Source organism: Meles meles, chromosome 17 (assembly GCF_922984935.1).
Source record: "Meles meles chromosome 17, mMelMel3.1 paternal haplotype, whole genome shotgun sequence".
Taxonomy (NCBI): Eukaryota; Metazoa; Chordata; class Mammalia; order Carnivora; family Mustelidae; genus Meles; species Meles meles.
In genome coordinates, this window is record NC_060082.1 from 13,462,710 (window position 1) to 13,484,685 (window position 21,976).

The window sequence follows — 21,976 nt, forward strand, 5'->3', positions numbered from 1 at the left end:
CTGGCCTCAGGAGCACATAAAGCAAACATAGAGGGTATGGTGGACCTGGGCCGGTTTGCCCTGAGATCCATTCCTCACCGTTCCCCTACTCCATTCTCCCAAATGGGGAAGCTAATTCTTACAAGTTGCATTACTCTGACTCCCATCTCATCTGGCTTCCCACTGTGTGTAACCAGAGGAGATGCTGACAGGACACAGGGCAAGGGAAAGAAAGAATCTAGGGGACTTCTATCCTATTTTGCTTCAGACAACATTTCCAGCAAAGAAATTTTGCTTCAGACAACGTTTCCAGCAAAGACTGTGTGCACTTCAAAGCTCCAGCCACAAACAGAGAGGCCACTCCAACGCAGCTCCTGAATTCTGGTAACACTGCATCCTCGCTTATCCCTCTGGGTGGTATTAGCTTTCTGCTGTTGTTAGCCTTTGGGTTGCCTTAAAGTCTCCTATGTGTTTCCTCATCTCTTCCATCCCCAGGTAACCAGTTCTGCATTCCAAATTTCTATTTCAAACATCAGTGTTTTTTATTTTCCTGTTTTGACCTCCTCTGATATAGAAGGCCATATCCAAGATATGTTATGATATACTCCAGGGATCAGGGAAAAAAGAACCGCAGACCAAATATGTACCTCCTATAGGCTCCATAAGCCTCCCCCAGGACCCGCATGCTACTGAGAACAGAGAAAAAGGAGGAGTGGGCCGAGCAAATCCAAAGCTGAGTAATTAGCCAAAAGAAACAGCTTTTAAACTGGAGCAACTTGGCAGGCTTAATTGTTCCACTACTTGAACAAAACAAGAGGCTTATAAGTTAAGTGGATTCAGTCATAGAAACAGAAAATTCCTTCCTTCACATCTGAACACATAGTCTTAAAACAAACATCTACCATGTCAAGGATTTTAGATTTGCCTTCTCTGCAATGGCAATGCTCTGTTAGGTTTCTATCAGGGGCTGACATATTTGATCATTGCTTGAGAAAGATCCTCTTGCTGAACTGGGAAGAATGTTTCAGAGGGAACAAGATAAGAGACAGTGAGACATGTTTGTCTTTTTATGACAGCATAAACTGAGGGTCCAGATGTGGCCTTCCTTAAGGACTTGAGCAATTTGATCATTTGGATCTATACCCTCCAATAAATGCTCCTGTTAATAAAGAGGACAGCCCAATTCCCTTTCTTCCATGGTCAAGTACAGAGCCCAAAACAAAATTTCTTTAAAGACATTGAGGGAAATACTAGAAATATGAATGTAGAAAAGAAGTCATTAAACCCTGCTTTCCCACAGACTATAGACTTCGGAACACATGGGAAATGATATCACATTCCAAATGCAGTCATCATTGGAGCCTTTATGATAGACACAAATGAATGCAGAATTCACCTGAAGCGGCCCTCTGGTTGAAGTAAATTTTGGAAATATTCTCACTTTTGCTACTGTGCAACTAGAGGGTCATTTTAGAAACTCACCACAGTTATTTACACTATTTAATAATTCTTCACAGCCTCATGAAACCCTTGATAACTAACCAGTGTTGAGGAAGTTTTAGTTGAGATCAGAGTTTCTCAATTACAGCAATACTGACATTCTTTAGCTATCTACTTCTTTATTGAGGGAGGTCATCCCGCCCACTGTAGGATGTTTAGTTGCGTCCGTGGCCTTTACCCACCAGAATCAAGTAGGACTTCCTGAATTGTAACAACCAAAGCGTCTCCAGATCTTGTCAAATGTCTCAGGAACAAGGGGACAAAGGTGTCCCTGGCTCAGAGTCCCTGGAATTGGGATTAGATGGAACAAGTTACCCATGGAGGCTATCAATCAAGACACACACACTTATAAGTCTTAGTGGTGGTTTTGGAGATGATGACATGGTAGGCAACAAAGCTATGATAATGGTAATTTGGTGCATTCCAAGCTGTGAACTCTTGGGGTGCTCAACTAGTTACTGTTGACTTCCAAGAGTTCTAGGTGATGGAATGAACATCAGAAGCCCTATTTGCTGGTCCTTCATCTGCAGAGATAACATTATTCCAGTCTTCCTTCATTATGAAAAGCTGTTTATCAATGCTTTTATGTGAATTTGCAGAGTTGGGTTATCTCCCACGGAGAGCTTATTTTCCAGCCTTATCTCTGGTTGGCAATTGAAAGGCTTTGCCCATTGATAGGCTCTGATGGAGAAAGCATTTTGGGAAGTAGGAGCTCTTCCTTCTCCTATATCTACCAAATGATGCCAGGGAAGTGCATGCTGATTCTGCCTCCTTCAGAGATGGAAATCATCATGTCTCGGTGTTGGCAACAGGGAAGGTACGTTGTGAGCACACATTCTAGCATCCTCTTTCAGGTTTTCACTGGAGTGAAATCCCTGCTCAAACAGAATATGATCAGAGCAGAGTTTACTGATTTGGCCTGTATTGTTCACTTTTGTGAACTTAAAACCTGAAACAAAATCTGATACATAGGATAAACTCAGTAATTACTTGTCAAATGAACAATGCTTCCTGCTCACTGGTACCAATCATAGAAAAACACATGAGGGCAACCTACAAATCAGGGGGAAAAAAATACAAAGTACTTTATAGATCACCTAATCCAATGCTTTTGTTTTATTAAAGAAGGACACACTGAGAATGCTGATTTCTTGGGGTCCTAGGCAGTGCCTCAGCAGCAGAGTTGGGACTCTAGACCTATCCCAGGCCTTTCCTCAAATTAACATTCATTAAATTGCCATGAGTTAAATTGTGCTGGAACACAAGGTAAATAAGGACTGGTCGAACATAGGAAACACAGGATTGGGATGGCTAACTGTTCTGAGAGAGACCCCTGGGGGTGGGATGTGACCATTCCCCAAACCCAGTGCAGCAGGACAGAGACGGAGAACAAAGGGCTCCTTCTTCTAGTCACATCATTTATGCAAGCAGCAGATTGCCTTTTAAAGACTCCTAGTGAAAGACAAGAGCACCGTGGGATTCCTCCTTTGAATCTTCTGCTTCAAGTTAAGCCCAGCTGACCAATTTGTTCTGTATTTTTTCAGTACATTTGTTCAGTTGCTTTGATATTACACACAGACAGCAAACTCTTGGACTATATGTGAGCCACACATGAAGTTGGAGCTCCGTGTCCCTCTCTTTCCCATGTTCCCTCCTTCTTTTCCCTTCCATTGCGCTCTGAAGTGATCCCTGATACCACTATTCCAGATCCCTGATCAAGAGTAAATAAATCAAAATCAATCCTAGTTCCTCTGGGTTGCAATTGGTTCTGGTGCTACACCACTGACAATGTTGAAACACACACACACACACACATACTTTGGGAAAGATCGTGCAGGAATAATTCTTCATTGCTGACCACCAGAGGCTGTACCAAGTAGGCAGTATTCGGGGGCACTGCCCGACCTTCCCAGGCTCCAGTGTGCCTCCCACAGCAGCTCTTATCTACTTCACCTCTGTAGGACTCTGAACGTGGCCAGTGGTTTCTTGGACCACCAGGACATGAGCAAGGGGAAGATGTACACACGTGCTGATGTGACATTCGAAACTTCGCAAAATGAACCACCAGCGCTTGATTTAAAGTTCTCAGTTTTCTGTACTTTTAATTTAATTTTGTTTCAAATGAAGAAATTAGCGTTACACCCATATTTGAGGACAAGCCAAACTGCATGACTTCACATCGCCTGTAGAGTTGTATTGGGTTACATAACTTCTTAGCTTGTTTGCTCCCAACATCCTGAGATTTGGAATTTTCTATATGATTCAGAATGGAGCTTTGGGCCTGAGGAGAGGGTTTCCATCTCTGGGGCTGGCCAGACCTTTATGATGTCACCTGAGTAACACATCTGTGTTCTTTCAGTTGGGTTGGCATCTATAAGAGAGAAAATCCTACTTTGGGGGAAAAGCCTGAGAGATTATATTGGGCTTTTTCCTTTACCACTAATTTCTTGCCTTGCTCTTTAATTATGTCTGTTCTCTCAGGCTGACTGATTTCCCTAGTTTTGATCATACAGTACAGAGTCTCCCTCCGTACATTCTGTTCCTTTCACTAGGTCTCTGCCCAGTTACAGGAACACACTCATCTTTTCAAACAGCATTACTTGCTTGAAATAAAGAAACCAATTCAAAGTATTTCAGGAAAATAAAGACACCATCAGGAAAAAAACCTAAAGCAATTCTTTCATTTAAAGAAAGCCATTGGAAAGCATTTTTTAAATCATTTTGTGTAATAATTTCAATAAGTTACTCATATCTATCAATACAATGATCAAATATGTATCTTAACAATTTCTCCAATCTCATAGGATCTAGTTTGATGTTTCAAAAGAGGTATAAAACTCACATTTCCTTTATTGTCTCTGACCTGGAATATTAGTGAAACCAGAGTCTTATTTTTCCTTACTCAGCATGTAAAATGCAGTTGCAGAGACAAGGGGAGGACAGAGAACAGAGCAACTGATTTAAACTGATTTAAAACTGATTTTTAGCAGATTAGTAACAAAGAGATGAAATCCAGTTATAGCTAGAATTACAAGGTAACAGCCTTTGATAGAAACAAAAGCATGTGTTAGCTTCAAGCCCAGAGGCAGGTTTAAATGAAGCTCTTAAAATTTACAATGCCCTGGCTTTTCCCATTGTTATGGGCCCTTTCTAAGGCTCTGAATCTAATTTTGTATTTGTAATTTTGATTCTGTTTTAAAAAGATAGATAGATAGATGATAGATAGATAGATAGATAGATAATTTCAAAAACACAACTCCTCCCTTCTGTAAATTTCTGGAACCCAAAGCCTGGAAGCAACTATCTAAGGTCTCCAGCCCTGGAAACTCAGCACAACCTACTTACATATGGAAAAGCAATGTCAGGAGCCTGGGTGGCTCAGTTGGTTAAGTGACTGCCTTCAGCTCAGGTCATGATCCCGGAGTCCCAGGACTGAGTCCCACATCAGGCTTCCAGCTCCACAGAGTGTCTCCTTCTCCTCGCTCTTGCTCTCTCTTGCTGTCTCTCTCTCAAATAAATAAATAAAATATTTAACAAAAAAAAAAGAAAGAAAGAAAGAAAAGCAATGTCTTCTCCAGCCCAGTAACTCAAATGAGCACAACGAGTGTTTGTTTTCTCCCTAAACACAGCAGAAAAAGTTGTCACAGGTGTATCAATGAAGATTCTTATGGACTGAAAACGTTTAACACAATAGTCCAATGACTCTAGAAGTGGATGGTACTGCCCCACATAGTGGCTTTGCTGGTGTGTAGCCATTAATTTTGTCAAGAGTTTTGTCGGTGGAGCTTGGATAATACTTGCATTTTCCTTACTATATTAGTTAACCAGTGCCAGCTGTTAGGTTCAACCCTAAGGAATTGCCAACATACAAGAAATCATGACCTACAAAACCAGTTTCAGAGGGTTTGGCCTAATATTGTTCAATGGTATGTTAATTATAAAACAAAAGCTGGCCAATAGCTGATGGGGGTAGTTTTAGCCTTTGTTTCTAAAGAGAACAGCTTCCAAATTCTACATTAGAGCTGTCGAATAAGAAATAGAACTTCCAGGTTCTGGTTCTGCGTATAAAGAGCTGGGAAGTGGCCACTTCATCTTAACAACTAGTTCTGGCAGCTGAGCAGGCTGAAAAATCAGGAAGTCTTCTTGGAATCCTAGGAGAGGAGAAAACTGCAGCTTCCAGAACTGGAGAAAGAGACAGGCAAACACAGGCCATCACGGCTTCCAAGACCAGAGTCTCACAAGCCGGAACCAGTGCAGGGAGCATTGCTGGGCTAGAAAAACTGGAAGCATCATTGATGAATGGCGGAAGGCTCAGCGCAAACAGCTCTGAAAGTTAAGGAACTCTGGGGGGACCCAGTTACAGGGGAGGCCCCACAATACTGTTCAGATTTACCTCCAGGAGCTCTACCACATTCCCAGAGTAGATACTGGAGAAAAATTTCATAGTACATCCATCAGGGAGAAGGAGCAAAGAGCCATTTTGAAATATACCTGAGCACTCTGTTCTTAGCATGGCCCCCTCTCAGGGGAAACTAATTAACCGAGGGCTAATTAGCCAGAGTATCAGAGCCTAACTGACCTAGAGAAGGGAAGGAAATACCAACTCCAGCCCACTCTAGCCATGCTGTGCTACCTAATGGTGGTGGAGAAGAAAAACTGAGAAACTCTTACGAAGTTCAGAGTCCAGGGGCAGAGGCATACTGAGACCGAGACCTCACCAGGAGACTACAGAATGCTTCCCCTCCCACCTCAACACCAAGCCAGTAGGCCTATTTACAGCAGTTTCTTTCACCCAGTAGGTCATGTCTAGCTATCAAGAAAAAAAATTACAAGGCATACTAAAAGGCAAAAACACAATTTGAAGAGACACAGCAAGCATCAGAATCAGACCCAGCAGGGATATTGAAATGACTAGATCGGTAATTTAAAACAATTTTGATTAATATGCTAAGGGCTCTAAAGGATAAAGTAGACAGCACGCAAGAACAGATAGACGGGCAAGGTAAGCAGAGGGATGGAAATTCTAAGAAAGAACCAAAAAGAAATGCTAGAGAAATGGAATACAGGTAAGAAATGTGAGCCAAGTGTGTAATTTTAAATTTATGATAATAGTATTAAAAAAGTAAAAGAAACAGGTGAAATTAATTTTAATAATCTACTTTATTTAATCCCATATATCCAAAAAAGTATTACTCAGACATGTTATCAAGATCAAAAATTAATGAGACATTTTACATTCTTATTTTTGTCTTTGGAATCTGATGTGTATTTTACACTTTGTCATATCTCAGTTCAGATTAGACATTATTTCAACTGCTTGAAAGCCGCATATGCCTAGCAGCTCGTGTATTTACTGGACAATGAAATTCTAGACCCTTCCCTGAAAAACAGGGATCTTGGACACATGATTTAACCAATCTGTGTCTACTCACTTCCCTGCAAAATGGAGCTATTAAAAAAAAAAAAAACTGTATCATAAGGTGATGTGTGAGGTTAACTAGGTTAACAGAGAACAGGAGCTGGTAGGTGCTCAGCAAACCACAGTTCTACCATCATCTAAGGAAGGAGGTCATTCAGTTGGCCACTTTGTCTCTTTAACAGAATTACAGACTATTCTCAGAAATAACTCATGGCTTGATCCTTTAGGAGAAACAGAGTCTGCAGCATTTACACACTCACTCTCAAGACAGGGAAGTACAGGCCCCGGTTACAGTCTGAATAGGAACAGCTCGTTACAACAGAATTGCCAAGAGTCCAAAACAGAACAAGTTGAGAAATATATTAAGGCTGCAGTTTACTGATTATCCGCCATAGTCCAAACGCCAAGGGAAATTCTTGTCATACGTAGATTCACTGAAGCACAGGAACACAAAAACAAACCCGCAAAGCCTTGTAAAAAAGCAGGTGGTCTAGTCCTCATTTACAAAATAAAGAAACAGGGCTCAGAGTGGCTAACAAACTTGCCAAAGCTGATGTTAGGTGACCCTCTTCATTCCCCTGCTACCCTCCTTTTCTTACTCAGCCCAGGAAGGTGAAGCGGGCTTGGATGATGGGCCCCGCACTTGGCCACTCTGCAGAGAAGCAGGAAATAACTGTGTTCAAGTGAAACACTTCCTTTAACTGTGAGTTGAGGATAGAAGATGAAACACAGATGATCGTAGAAAAGGGACCATTTTTTTTTTTTATTCCACCTAAACACTTGCATTGAGGGTCTGTTCCCATGTGAGGTTTCGACAGTGGGCACAAACCGGTTTTTTCATCGGAGAAAGCAAGACAGCCAGATTGAGCCACGACTACTTTTTTATTAGTTCCATTTCTTATGAGATTGGCAACTCCCTCGTGAAGCCTGGCCTTGAAGGGAAAAGGCCAAAGCGCTTTGCGGGAATAAGGGTTTTTCGGGGCAGCGGACCGGGGAGAGAGAGAGGAGTAGCCGCTCCCAACACCAATCCCAGAGAGCACGTGGCTCTCGTTCTATCTGGCTGGCTCAGCAGCTACCCAAGTTATGGGGCTACAGGGGATACTGTCTAGACCGGTTCTTTTGGCCCTGGGGTTGGCAGAACATAGAACCAGAAAGCCAAGGCATGGTTCAAACAACTCTCTGCATTTTTTCTGGTAGACAGTCAAGCTGGATGGAAACCGAATCTCAAATAATTACCAAATGGCTATAAACAAGAGAATAAAAAGACTGCACAGGGCTTTCTCTGGTCCTTGGTCGACACGTCCTAGCTTGTGAGCTATAAAACATGACATTTCTGGAGAGAATATCCTTGAAAATGAAAGCCCAACCTTAAAGATGTAGGACTTTTCCAGCTCGAGATGATTCTCAGGGCAGTAAAGGTGTTCTCTAGTCTCAGTGATAATCCCGTGAGAGGAAAAACACATCAACATCCAATTGAAATAATTTATTTACCACTAGAGCACCACAAAACAGACATACATCATGTTTAAAATACAGCGTAATCGGTCATCAAAATACAAAACAGCTATTCTTATATTCCATTTTTTTAAACCATGCCAACCATGAAATTGTACTGCTGCTTAACATAAAAACCGCCGTCCCACCCCCCACCCGTAGACTAACATCTTCCCATTCCCGCCCACCTCCCTCCCTGCCCACCACAATATTTACTTATGGGAGATAAAGACCTTACAGAACCTCCAAACTAAAAAAAAAAAAAAAAAAAGGATTCAAGAGATCTTAAAATAGAGCATTTAAAATATTATCAGTGCATTCATGAGGAAAGACAAAATAATACAAAACAAAACGTCATTCTGAGAGGAAAACACCTGCAGAAATAAAAGTGATTTACATAGAATTAATAGAAAATGGAAGGAAAAAAATCAACACACTCATTTCTGAGGTCAGGTCACACCCAACACCAGGGTTCTCTACTATCATGGCGTCCCTTCTCTTGCTTTTCCAGTTTGCAAATCTGCGAATCCAACTCATCATCTCATTAATGGCCAGAAAATGGCAGACAAGAGGTCCACTGGATCACACACACAACTTCACTTGGATTCACACCTCGCCAGGCTACCCTTTCGGGGACCCTGCATATACTCCATTGTTTTACTTATTAATTTTTCTTCTCAAGCTAAGGAAGAGACAACTGGTAAACTGACCTTCCAACCTTGACGGAACGTTACCTTCTCTGCAACAATATGGCAAATCATTCACTTATTAAAGCAAGGTAAATTCTAGCCTCAGATGTAGATAACTCTCACTCAGAGGGATAAACAGAATTTTTTGATCATGGGCATATTTGTCCTGGACCTCTAATGACCATCAAAGAACATCTATGAAGACCTTAACTTTAGTGAAATCAACTAAGTGACTCGCGCTAAATGGGGCTTTTTTCTCCCTTAAAAAAAAAAATTAACAAAAATGCAGTCTTTCCATTTCCCCCCGAACACTAAAAACCTGACTGAAGGAAAAGATGTCTCCTATGAACTGTCTGATCTCAAGAAGCATAGACTTCTGTGAACATCCCGATTAAACCAAGTTGCAGAAAGCTGTCTCCACTCAGCCACGAAGATTCCGAGTTTCAGTCAGATCCTGACTGAAATGAAAATACTTCAGCTCAGTGATCTATGTATATCTATCATATTCCAGAATTTTCCTAACACAGAAGATGGTTAACATCGGAATTGATTAATAATGATGCTTAGAAGATGCAGGAGATGCTTAATTGATTAATAATGATGCTTAGGAGACTATTGAACTTGAATCGATCCTTTTTATAAAAGGAAAATGAAAGGACAAGTGGACTCAGATAGCTTATGTCATAATATTGGACAATACACAAAGCGCACGGGGAGAAATACTAAAAAACACATATTTGTAGTGCAAGTCAAACTGCAGGGCCTTTCCTCCAAAGTCCTGGCCGGCTAAAGGAAACACACAGGTCTGAGTGATCATTAAAAAGAGCCCCAGTGTAAGTCCAATCTAAATCATAGTTGACATTATTACAGAACATTAAAAATATGGTAAAAATTTACACATTACATGTAAAATAGTTAACGTTCTGATTTAATAGTTTGCAAAAGAGATCTGCAGATGTGTTTCCAATTATGCTGGCTTCTCTAACCATCTATTGTAAGAATGTAGGTACGGTTACATATATGGAAACGAAGAAAAACCTATAGCATAGCCATACAGCAATACTTGAAGGTCTGAAATTGGACCGGTACGTATCAAAACATTTCAACATGTCACTGGTTTACTGAACTGACAAAGAGCCATTTACAATTAAAAGGAAAAAAAAAATCTTACAGACTTATTCTGACTGAAAGTTTCCTTTATTAACAGGCTTTTCGGTTTTGAACCTTACAAGAAGCTTCCTTAGGCAGTTGGTACATAGCATGTGTTTTCAGCGTCTTTATTTTAATGCAGACTTGCTTGGTCACAGAATAACTCGCCTGCGTTTTCATCCCGTTAATATGACCTCTTTTTTTTCTGGCTCATTTGAGTTCAAGTTCCTTAAGCCATCCATGAGTTCCTGGCAAAGTATTTGGTCTCCACTTTATACACCTGTTTTATTTTCCAAGGGCAATGAAACGTTCATTATGTAGTAACACACAATAAATAACTCACTGTTAACTCGAAAGGTAAGAACGGGAAGGGTGCCTATCGCATAGCAATACAGAAGAATCAAGTGAGGCATGGGATAGGAATGGTATGTACAGCAACTCCACTTAATGGGATTTTCCTGTTTGTTTGTTTGTTTTTCCTTTCACATAATTAACACTAACAAATTCTTCCAGTGTTTATTTTTTTCTTAAAAAAAAAAAGAAGGTTTCGCTTCTTGTCTCTCACTTACAGAGTAGGTGAAATGTAGAATAAAGCCTTCAATTTGTTTCGTTTTGTTTTGTTTCAGATGCCAGTTTTAACAAACAGAACACAGACTTCCAAAGTGTTTGAACTAGTACCGTTTTTTTTTCAAAAATTTTTTAACACTGTCGAAGCAAGTCTCTCTTAGGTTTTCTTGTTATAAACATTGTCTTTGTTCTTGTCGTCTCGCCCTCTTGCTTATCATCACCATGGGATTATCATCTTGCCACTTTTCCAAGAATCTTAGCTGCATTTGCAAGACTTTACGATCATATTAGAGAGCTGTTCAATCTTGGGTGTCTTGCCGATGTAGTAGAGAATGGTGAGCGGTTCTAAATCCTGGGACACGCAGCAAGGAGAAGCAGATGCTTCTGGATTTATGGTATTATACAGGCTGAGAACCTGAAAACATAGGAGAGGAAAGAGAACATAGGAAAAGACCAAGAAAAAAAAGAAGGGGGTAGGGAGTTACTTTAAAAAGAACAATTCCATAGTGCTATAGTGTGACCTTATCAGTCACAGCACTCAGGAGACAATTTAAACGTTCTGGTTTACAATTTCCTTCTATTAAACCCACAATTATGGTCAACTTGGTATGTGCTCCTAGTAATCACTGAATTCATCATTTTCCTACAGAATCCTTTCCTCATGCGTCGTAAACAAATGATTTTGTAAAAGCTCAGATTGCACAAAATCGCTCATTCAACAAATTTTAGTTTCCCCAATAATTCTTGACTTTGATCACTGCATCGCTGTACACACACTTGCCAGGCCCTCGAAAAATTTGGGGCTCTTACTATTTGCTTTGGTGTCTACGCTTCCTTGTAACCAAGTGTCTATTTCTAATTCCCACCTAGGTTAGCACTCCCTTTGGTTCAGAGACTCTATGGACTTTGTTTTTGTTTTTTATTTTTTAAAGATTTTACTTATTTATTTGACAGAGATCACAAGTAGGCAGAGAGGCAGGCAGAGAGAGGAGAGAGGAGGAACCAGGCTCCCTGCTGAGCAGAGAGCCCAATGCGGGGCTCGATCCCAGGACGCTGAGATCATGACCTGAGCCGAAGGCAGATGCTTCAACCCACTGAGCCACCCAGGCACCCCAACTATGGACTTTGTTTTGACCTCATAGCCCAAGTGAGCAGAATGAGACTGCTGGGCTCCGTGAAGAAGCAAATGCAGGGAGAAGTAGAAGAATCACAGGCTGGATGAAAACTCCCATCAGCGCTTTAATCTACCATTACGTATAGAAAAAAGCTCTGGTCTGCCTGTGAAACCTCTCTGTGCTATGTCTTGGCAGGCCAATTTAATGTCACCTACATTTCTGTTTTAAAGAAAAAAAGATACATTGATTTTTTCATTGATTATTGCTTCATAAACATGATCAGGAATTAAGCGGTTAAGAGTTACTTAAGAATGACACTAGGGCGCCTGCGTGGCTCAGTGGGTTAAGCGTCTGCCTCAGGTCATGATCTCAGGGTCCTGGGATCGAGCCCCGCCTCAGCTCCTGGGGAGTCTGCTTTTCCCTCTGCCCCACCCCCTTGCTCACACTCTCTCTCGCACGTCTTCTCCCTCTCTCTCAAAAATAAATAAATAAAAATCTTAAAAAAAAAATTGACATGAAAAGCAAGCTCCATTTTTTAATTATTCACTTTCTTACAATTTGTTTAAAACAACAACAGTAATAATAATCAGCCCTCCATTAGATTCCCTGTGGTAAATGGGCGTGTCTAAGTGGGAGGGCTTTAGCCAGTCCCACAGTGAAATGAAAAGAACGTTCCAGAGTTAGTCCCATACCCTTAACTCCGTTTCATATCCACGGGGAATGGGCCTTTTACCAATGGAAGTACGAAGGTTCCCCAGTGATGATAAAGAGACATTTCCAAGGATGCCATTAATGTGTTAGCCAAACAGCAAGTGACCTTTTCCTCGAGATTCACTGAGATTTTTTCAGCCTAAGACAGAAGATCTGTTCAGGGAGCAACACTGACTACTTTATTAAGCTACCTCTGGCTTCTTGGGTAACTGTCCAAACCACATATTTGTGACCATGACAGTTATTCTTCCTCTCTCCTTGAAAAACAAGCATGGTCTCAGCCTTCACACACTCCCTCTGTGTATCAGGGAGGGGAATTATATTTCTACTTGGCAATGAGGCCTTGCCCACATTATAGCTACTGTTGCCACAGCCCAGTTGAAACGGCCTGGCCAGAGAGCTCAGACAAAGGAACAGGCATGAGCAAGCTTTCCTCACATGGCCAAGCACATGGTCAGCCCAGAGTGCCAAAACCTACAGGGGGGTTGGGAAAACAGCTGAAGGAAGGAGAGTCCTATTTGTCAATTGAAAGCCCAGCATATGTTGGCATTTATAAATAAATGGACTTCATGTTCTACTAGCACGTGATTTTTCATATGAATTAAAGAGGAATTTTATAACACAGATTGTCTAAAATAATTGATAACCCCCAAACTCTTGAATTGAGTCGAGTGCCTTATGTGATCCTCTTGGCAGCAGGTCCATTTTCCTACCCTGCAGTGAAGGCAATTTTTCTAATGCTTCTTTAATAAGGAGATTTACAGAAGCATAACCCCAATGTGTAGCCACATTTCAGGAATTAAGACTCAGTAAGGCAGAGCAAACCGAGGCCTGGTTATAAAACAAGGAAGGCTGCGTTCCAAGTTTTGGTTTGTCACCAACTGTTTGATCCTGGGCAAGTCATCTACACGATCTAGACCCCAATTTCTGTAAGTAAAGTGAAATGTCCGGATGAGATAATTTATGAAGTCCTTCCCTTCTCTGAAATCCTACATTATGAGGTACCAGGAAAAAGCATTAGGACAAGCTTCATTATTCCATAGAAAAAGTCTTTGCTGATCTGGGCTACTCATCCATGGCCTCCCGTCAAGGACTGGCCCTCTGAATCAGCCTTCTAACCTCACTGAAGTGATCTGACAAAATATTTAGATTCTCGTGTACTTTGGGTATGTTCAAAAAGACTTGGCGATCCTAATTTTCCCATCGCTTTCTGTAATTTCATCAATTTGCTCTTTATATCTACTCTCGAGTTTGGCTTTGTTATCTTAAAAGATCATTTTTAACATAAACATTCCTTTTTGCTGATGAGAAATTGAGGGATTGAGGTTTAGAGAAGTCAAATGACTTTTTAATTGCCGTGCACTAGTGAGTCACTATGCCAAAGCATCAACTGAGGTCCTCAAAGTTCTTTCCACTGCCACGGTCCTTGATACGGATGATGACAGCTCCTTTTTGTAGATGGGGACTTAGGTCCCTTCATATCCAAGCTGTGCATGACCCCAAGTGATAAATTAATTCCAAAAGATTTTTTATAACTACCAATCACTTGTAATATAAAATAAAGAAAAAAAATGAACAAAACTGTCTCCTGGATGCTTATCGTTGAATTGGGAAGGCAAAACCTACACTTGAAACTGATCAGTGTTACTTCTGATTTCACCTACCCCCTACATTCTTCCTCATCATTCAAGAGGATCATTCCAGTACCCATTCATGTGCAATGAACGGGCACCAGGCATTAGAATTCACTGGACATATTACCTGTAGGTACACATTAGCGACCCAACAATAGAAGAAATGGAGCCAAATACTTACCCTACTGTGCTGAGTGTCTGAACTCCATAAATATGGGCACGCTCCAGCACAGAAGTTGGCATTGTACCCTTTAGGTTCGTGTATCCATTTCCACCCAAGATCCCTCTTGAAATCAATGTAAAGTGGACGTAGGCAGCAATTATCCTGTACGTTTCTGTTAGAAGAAAGAGCAGTGGAGATTTTACTGCTGATTGCCCTCCAACCCCATTCCAAGCCAGAAAAATGACTCCTTCACTCATGCAAACAGCATCCAATGAGCAAGTACCATGGGCTAGGTCTGAATGGTTTTAGAGGAATCTCAAATGACTTTCACGATGGAATGTCATGGTGACCTGATGGACTACTTCCCCTTGCGAATTCTAAACCTCAAGTCCCTTAGTTGTCTGTGACCTTGAAAGTCAAACCTTTCCCTTGAATGACTAGATAGAAGCAGAGAGGTGGCTGAAGAGACCGATGCCCCCTTTCCAACCAACACTGGGCAATTTTGTCAGGTCAGCCTTGAAGGTCCTTTCAAATATAAAAGGAACCAAGTACAACAGCTACTTTCAAAGAACTACCTAAGGCATTTTCCTTTGAGAATGAATCCATAATTTCATCTCATGTCCCTAGACCAAGGAATGAGCCAGAAATCAAGAGACATGGAGCCTCGCTGACTGTAACCACTGACTCTGGCAAGCAAAGAAAGCCATTTTACTCATGAACTCTCTGAGCACTCTATCAGTGAGGACCCCTTACTGCCCCATAGCTCTCAAAATATAGAACCTTCCTCTCAGGAAGCTTGATAAAAAACCACAGGAGAACAGTCACAATCTCTCCTCCATGAACTCTTACAGGAGTGGGAAATAAATCTGTGTTGCCTTCACTTCTCTCAGATTCCGTAGCTAATGACACAGCATTCTTCTATTTCTCTCATCTCTGTGAAAAAGGGTATGGCCATGGGTGATCTACCATGGGCAGTGAGGGTAGGGAGGGCTTCATACAGACAGGGAGTCTTTCCAATTAAGGCTCAGCCATCATACCCCTCAAGGAACCTTATATTTGCTCTGGGGAGCAGGGAGCTCATTTTCTTCTTCAGCCCCAAAGTGCTTCAGGGGCATCTGGGAAAAACTCCAGGGGACTAATTTTTTGACTTCACACTTGGTTCCTTGCAAGGGGCTGAGGAAGACTACACAGAAAACAGTTTGAAGCCTCTGGGAAGAAGGCTGTTAGGAGGTAGGGTGGCTATCCTGTCCTATACCCGGCCTTAAGCCTTGAGTGGAGTTTAGGTCTATTTGTAAGAAAAGACAAAGGCAGTGTGAGAGTCAACAGACGTGATTACTTTGTTTTACTTTTATTTCCTTTACCTAAAACAATACGCTGCATCCAAAGCACGCTTCTTCCGCCGGTTAGACTGTTGTGACTCAAGTCTGTAGGAGGGCAACAACATTAGCAGGAGGTGTGGGGTCTTCCCACTGTTTTTTTTCCTAGTGGACTTTATAGTTTTCTGATCACCACTGGCGTATGTGGAGGCGCCATCAATACCTTGAAAAAATGCATTTGGGTGACAAACATTTAGCTTTACCTTCATCAAATACAACCAGCCATTCTTTCTTTCCTTTGCATCTTGTCACAAGCAGCCACGATGACCTCACAATGGCATCACCGGCTGGCTACCGTCATTCCCCACGGAAATCGATATGGCACGAGGAGACAATCACAGGCGACAGTGGACACTTCTCACTGAGGCTTTTGGCGGGAGACAGTTCAGTGTCCAAGGCAGGGCTTGTTGGTTATGAAGGTCACTACAGAAGAAGACTTTGACCATAGTCCAAGGGTGACCTCGCTAGTTTATTTGAACTGAACCCTCAGTTCAGGCCATGTCCAGCCCCTCAGCGACTGAAGGCACAGCAAAAGAACATGCCTTGTCCCCCGCCAGTTCACTCTCTTCCTCAGACCACGAAACTCAAAAGACTTTCCTCATGAACACAACCCGAGACTCACAAGAAATTGCAGTGAATTAAGTTCAAGTGAAACAGAAGTCACCCTTACCTAATGCTATTTGGGGAAGCTGTGAAGAAAGGGCTTTTTCATTTATTTTATGGCGTCTTCAACACTTTCCTGATTCCATCTGAGATTCAGAAACTCGAGCTCCCCAAAGCATGCTCAAGAGACTGCCAGTTTAAGCATTTAATCTCCACACTCCAGAGAATCATGGCTAGGTTAGAGACTGAAATAAATCTCTCGACCTCCGGGAGTAGCTTTCCACGAGTAAGGGCCACTGGAGCCTTCTGCAAGTGGACGGAGGTCCTGGGTGGTGGCAGCTGGGGCCGGGGAATCAGCTCCCTGGCATGCCGCTGTGGAGTCGCTGTGGCCCGAGCACACGGAACACTTCCCTCCCGCCTCTCATCATCCAAACTGGCTGGCTAACAAGGGAAGCAAGTCCAACCGTTGGCATCTCCTCCTTCTCTCCCTGACCTTTGGCCAATCACTAAGAGGTGAGGAGGAACAGGGAGAAACTAAAACCTCATTATGTCTTTGTGAATTATTCCAGAAGTCTGATCAGGCAGCCACTGGAAATACTGGGCACCAGCTAGAAGCGGTGGACTGTTCTGATTCACATAAGGTGAGGTCAAGAGGCTATGGTATGGGGGGCTTCTCAGGTGACGTAGGGTTGTAGGCCTCCCGACATTGCACTTGGGGCGTGATCGATGGATGTCCTTGAATGTACGCTATCTTCTGCTATAAGACTAGCATAGCTGGGAGGCTGGCTTGCTTAAATGAAGAGTACAGGGCTTACCTGACTAATAGTTTGGAAAGCTGATGAATCAGTCAGTTAGTATTGCCAAGTCATCACGGGGCAAGGAGCAGAGTAAACCGGGAACCAATTGCTTGGTCCCAATCATTTCTGCCTTCATTTACCTTTCTCCAGACTTATCTTTACCCAAACAATTACAACTCCTCAGGCCTCACCAAACAATTCCATTTTCACAAGCAAACAGGCTTGATCCCCCAGGAGATTATCAACACAGACCCTCCCCTTCCCCACCTCAGATGACCAAGTTTCAGTTACCTGCAAATCTTGCTTCTAGCTCTTCACTTTTATTGGGGATGATGTAATTATTAGATGGCACAAAGGTGCAGCAGGGACAGTGTAAACTTATTTTAAATCCCAGGTTTCTGTCTGGAAAACATTAAGTCAAGGAGGTCATTTGGATGTGTGATAATACCCTTAAATCTGCAATCAGCTTACAATAATGTGGGGTCACTGAGCATCTAGAGATGAGGACAGAGGGCGGCTGTAACCTTTATGGTGGAGCCATTCGTGGACGGCATCCGTCACGTCAAAGGAAAGCCATTCGCCTTCTGCTCTCGTCTTGACGACTTTGCTGTCAATGTAGCGCTGGGTTGGAGACGTTAAATCTTTGGATTTGAGAATCTGGAGAAGGAGAGAGAGAGGGAACAAGCTCAGCTGGCATCCGGTCAGCACGACTAACCCAAAGCCATTAACAGTATTCCAATGCATTATGGAGACTCAGCTCGGCCCTGGTACACCCATGTATTGTCATCTAACGGCATGTGTACATAAGAGCATGACACCGGGCTGTGTGCCATGAAAAACAGAGCTACTAAGTCAGCTGTGTGTTATGATAAAGGTGACAGGAACCAGAAAGCCAAGTGTCTAAGAGAAAGTGACAGTAATTATTTTACTTTGCTGACATAAGCTTTGTGAGACTCCAGCCATAAATTCTACGCTATTAAGTTAACGGTTTTGTTGTTCTGCTTTTTCATTTGGGGAGCTGGGAGGTGGGGGGGGACAAGAAGAGTGGGCCAGTCCAGAGGACCCATGCTCACCCTCTAATGGCCCTAAATTATATAAATCTCCTTCTAATAAAGAGAAAAAGTTCCCAACCTTGATTCCTAAATCCGCCCACATTAACATACGTGGTGCGCCTCAGCTTTTGAGGTGCTGGCTGGGATTTTTACTCTCCAGGTGTGACTTGTTATGATTGATAAAAATATTCCATATCCTGCAGACAAAGAATGAATCAGGGCAGGAGCAGTCTGGCCCAGTGTGAGACTCTGAAAGCCAATCAGCCTGAACACTGAGATTTCAGAAGGATTCATTTAGTGCAAAGACGTAAAGAGCCACTGAAGGAGATTCTTGGGTTTCTGTAGGAAGTGAACACTTCAGGTGGTTTTTAAAAAATTCTGTCTTTAAATGATGGTGTCTTATGAACCAGTCAAACCAAGATCTCACTCTCTTAGAGCTCTATTAAATCCCTACCCAAACCTGTATCTTGCCTTCCCTTAGTACTCAGGGGCTTATACTGCCCTTCCTGATGTTGAGTCTAACTATCTTGGGCTTGGTTCATATATGTGGGTTGGTCTCTCCAACAAGTTCATACACTTCCCCAGGGCAGTGATCACATCTTCAATTTGATGCCGTTTCCAGGCACAGCATTCAGTTTAATCAGTGTCTATCAAAGGACTGTCCAAATATCCAAAAGCCTTACTTACTCTCCTTTCTACCTTGCAAAACAAAAATGCATAATCTTCCTGCTGATTTTAAAAGGCACTTTTCTTACGTGTGTGTACATGACTTGTTCAGGTAAGTAATTTACCAACAAATGCTTCCTAAAATATTTGGCATTAGGATAGACTTTTTTTTCCTGGATGAAGTAAGTTTAGGGAAGGAAAGAGATTCTCATAATGGAACTTTGGGGGCCCTCAAAAATTTTAGACAAAGTCTACTGTACTGGTCTTGCCCCTGAGGGTCAACACACCCCACTAAGTGAAGACAATCTAGAGGCAATGGTAATTCCACCACAGGCAAGAGATGTTCTTGGTAAATTAAAGGAAACAAGTAAACATGGTTTGAGGGCTGGGTGCACTGGGCTTTGGGCTTGGCACACGTTATTTCCTTTCATTGAATCCTCAAGATGTTCCTGTAAAGTGGATTAAGGAAACTGAGATTCGGGGAGGTTCAAGAACTCATTCAGTGCCTCATGGTGAGCGTGTAGGGAGAGAGGATTCAAAGCAATCCCCTAACTTCCTCACTCTGGTGCTGGATTTTGAAGAGCAAAGAGTTATGGGGTCAGATTTGAATCACCATTCATCCTTACCCCCTTCCAGATGACCAAGAAACATTCAGTGATCGAAGTGAAGATTTTTAAATAAGACTAAAATAAATGTTGGCACAAAACGGAAGTAAAACATGTGGAATGTATACACAGTTAATCCTGATGTAAACCTCTACCTTTAAAGATACAGCCTCCCAGCAGCCCAATCCTCTGGAAACCAAACCTTGCCTTGAAAACACTCCCAGGTGGGTAAGTAAGACACCACGTATCCAATTCATAACAAATGGTATAATTAAACTAACCTAGGATTAAAGTGATAAAACAATGGTTGAGAAGTGTTCAGGCATTTCCATCTTAAAATTAGTAGCAAATCCAGAACGTGTTTTTCTAATTTTAAATTTCTTCCCCAGTGGACCGCCTATACTGATACATTATTTCATAATGTTTTTATATTTGCTTTGTTCCTCATCAGCACAGTGTATGTCTTATTCATCTTCATATCCCTAACACTTAGACACAATGTCTAGAACAAAACATTGCTTTCATTGTTTTAGTAATTACACATTGTATATATATGTGTGTGTGTGTGTGTGTATATATAAAATATATCAAATATCTATGATATCGATCTCTGATATAAGTATCACTGAAGACACAGAAATTTGTTTTAATGACCATATTGATCAAATGGACAGAAAAAAACACAAACCAGCAAATCTATGGAAATTCTCCACCTCAGAGAGAAGGGGTAAATCTAGAGGATCTTTCTTTAAAAGAAGACCAAAAGAGATCAAAAGATTCTGAAACTTTTTTCTTTCTTAAATCTCATCCTCTAATAAGTGCTTCATCAGCCACAAAACACCAGTAGGCTCTGATGGTGGACAGCTTCATATTCTCACCAGACTGATAGGTCCTCTGTGTCTTTTCACTGGTTCAAAAACAAGCCCATTTAAGCCACCCAAGAATGACAGCTACTTAGCTACACAATTCTGAAACAGAGAGGTGGCTTTGGTCTTGTGGGTTTGCTGTCTCAAACTTTATGGCCAAGGAGTTCTTAAACTCACTTGTTGCAACTGAACTCCATTCTTTCTTACCAAGTCCTCCATGGAAACAGGAAACAGCTGCTTTCCATCACTCATAGACTGTCCCTCATATTCTTGGAGACTATTATTAAGTCCCCCTCAGCATGCCCGCTCTCTCTCTCTCTAAGCTAAATAAACCCTGTTCCCTTAGCCCATATTTAGAGGGGCAATTTCCCAAACCTTTAATCACTTGGGTCACTAACTGGGATGAATGATGCTCTATAAAATTATTCCTCCTCCAGCTTCGTGGTGTTGTTTCAGACCTGGCTAGAAAACGTTCTAATCACATCTGAAAGTCTGAAATCTTATCTTAAAAGGTATCTTTTTTCTAAGAATAGACACAACCTCTCTAATCCCTGGTTATCTTTCATTTAACACCCACACAAAATTAAATGGGAAGGGAAGAAAATCAACCTACTGCTATTATTGATAAGGACTTCCTCAAACTCAAGAGTTTATACAAAAATGACTAGATCAGTCAACCTCTCACTCCATTTTAGCCTTTTCTGTCATCTTTCCCAGTCTCCCGACGAGTGTATTGAATGTGAAAAGTAGTGAACATGCAGCTGTCATTTTTTTCTAGAGCCAGAGTCGCTTCTAAATTCCTCTATACATCATATCATGACAAAGATAGTTCAGATGAACACTAGAAGCTCTCTGAACTGGCTTCCACTCAACTAGCCAGATTCACCAGTATTCTCCATTTGTTCTTTAATGTATATTGGCGTATGCTGGGGTTCGTTGCTAGAAAACTCCTCTCTAGTATGTTCCAAGAACTCCTGGTGTTACCTGTTGAGTCATATTCTTAGCAAATATCAACTGTACATGTTTCTAAACCAGTGTATGACAGTTGGGCTTGATATTGTAATCATCCAGGGGAATCAAATGGTCTAGGAAGGATGAAATGCAGGTCCCAAAGTTAAGAGAGCTGTTTCTTCTGTGAAAACCAAGGTGAATGCTTAGGAAAGTCTTCAGTACAGAAAAGTTGCTTTAAAAACACTTAAAAGCAAAACAAAACAAAACAAAACACCAGTCTGGTGGTTCCTCATAAAGGTAGACAAAAAATTACCATTTGACTCAGTGATTCCACTCCTAGGTATATAACCAAAAGAACTGAAAGCAGGCACTCAAACAGATACTTGCATCCCAATGTTCAAGCAACATTACTCACAATCACTGAAAAGTGAAAACAACCCAAGTATTCATCAACAGATAAACAAACAATATAAATGAAACATACCATAGACACATATTATTTAGCCATGAAAATGAACAAAATTCTGACATATTACAACACAGATGAATCTTGAAAACATTATGCTAAGTAACCTAAGCCGGACACCAAAGGATGAATAAAGATGATTTCACTTCCATGAAGCACCTAGGATAGGCAAAT

The 21,976-nt window shown here is 41.6% G+C and overlaps 1 protein-coding gene across 3 annotated transcripts in view; it reads right to left on the bottom strand.

The window, feature by feature from the left end:
- Positions 1–8,601: 8,601 nt before the first annotated feature.
- Positions 8,602–21,976, bottom strand: part of TGFB2 (transforming growth factor beta 2) — an 80,119-nt gene continuing 66,744 nt past the window's right edge. For 2 of the 3 annotated variants that reach the window (XM_045983642.1, XM_045983641.1), the window contains 5 exons: positions 17,721–17,853; positions 17,488–17,598; positions 15,782–15,959; positions 14,439–14,592; positions 8,602–11,212 (listed from right to left, as the gene is read on the bottom strand). In XM_045983642.1, the coding sequence (XP_045839598.1) occupies positions 11,054–11,212; positions 14,439–14,592; positions 15,782–15,959; positions 17,488–17,598; positions 17,721–17,853 (735 nt within the window). In that variant the 3' untranslated portion in view covers positions 8,602–11,053. The remainder of the gene's footprint in view (positions 11,213–14,438; positions 14,593–15,781; positions 15,960–17,487; positions 17,599–17,720; positions 17,854–21,976) is intronic. The other variant, XM_045983643.1, reaches the window with a different exon arrangement.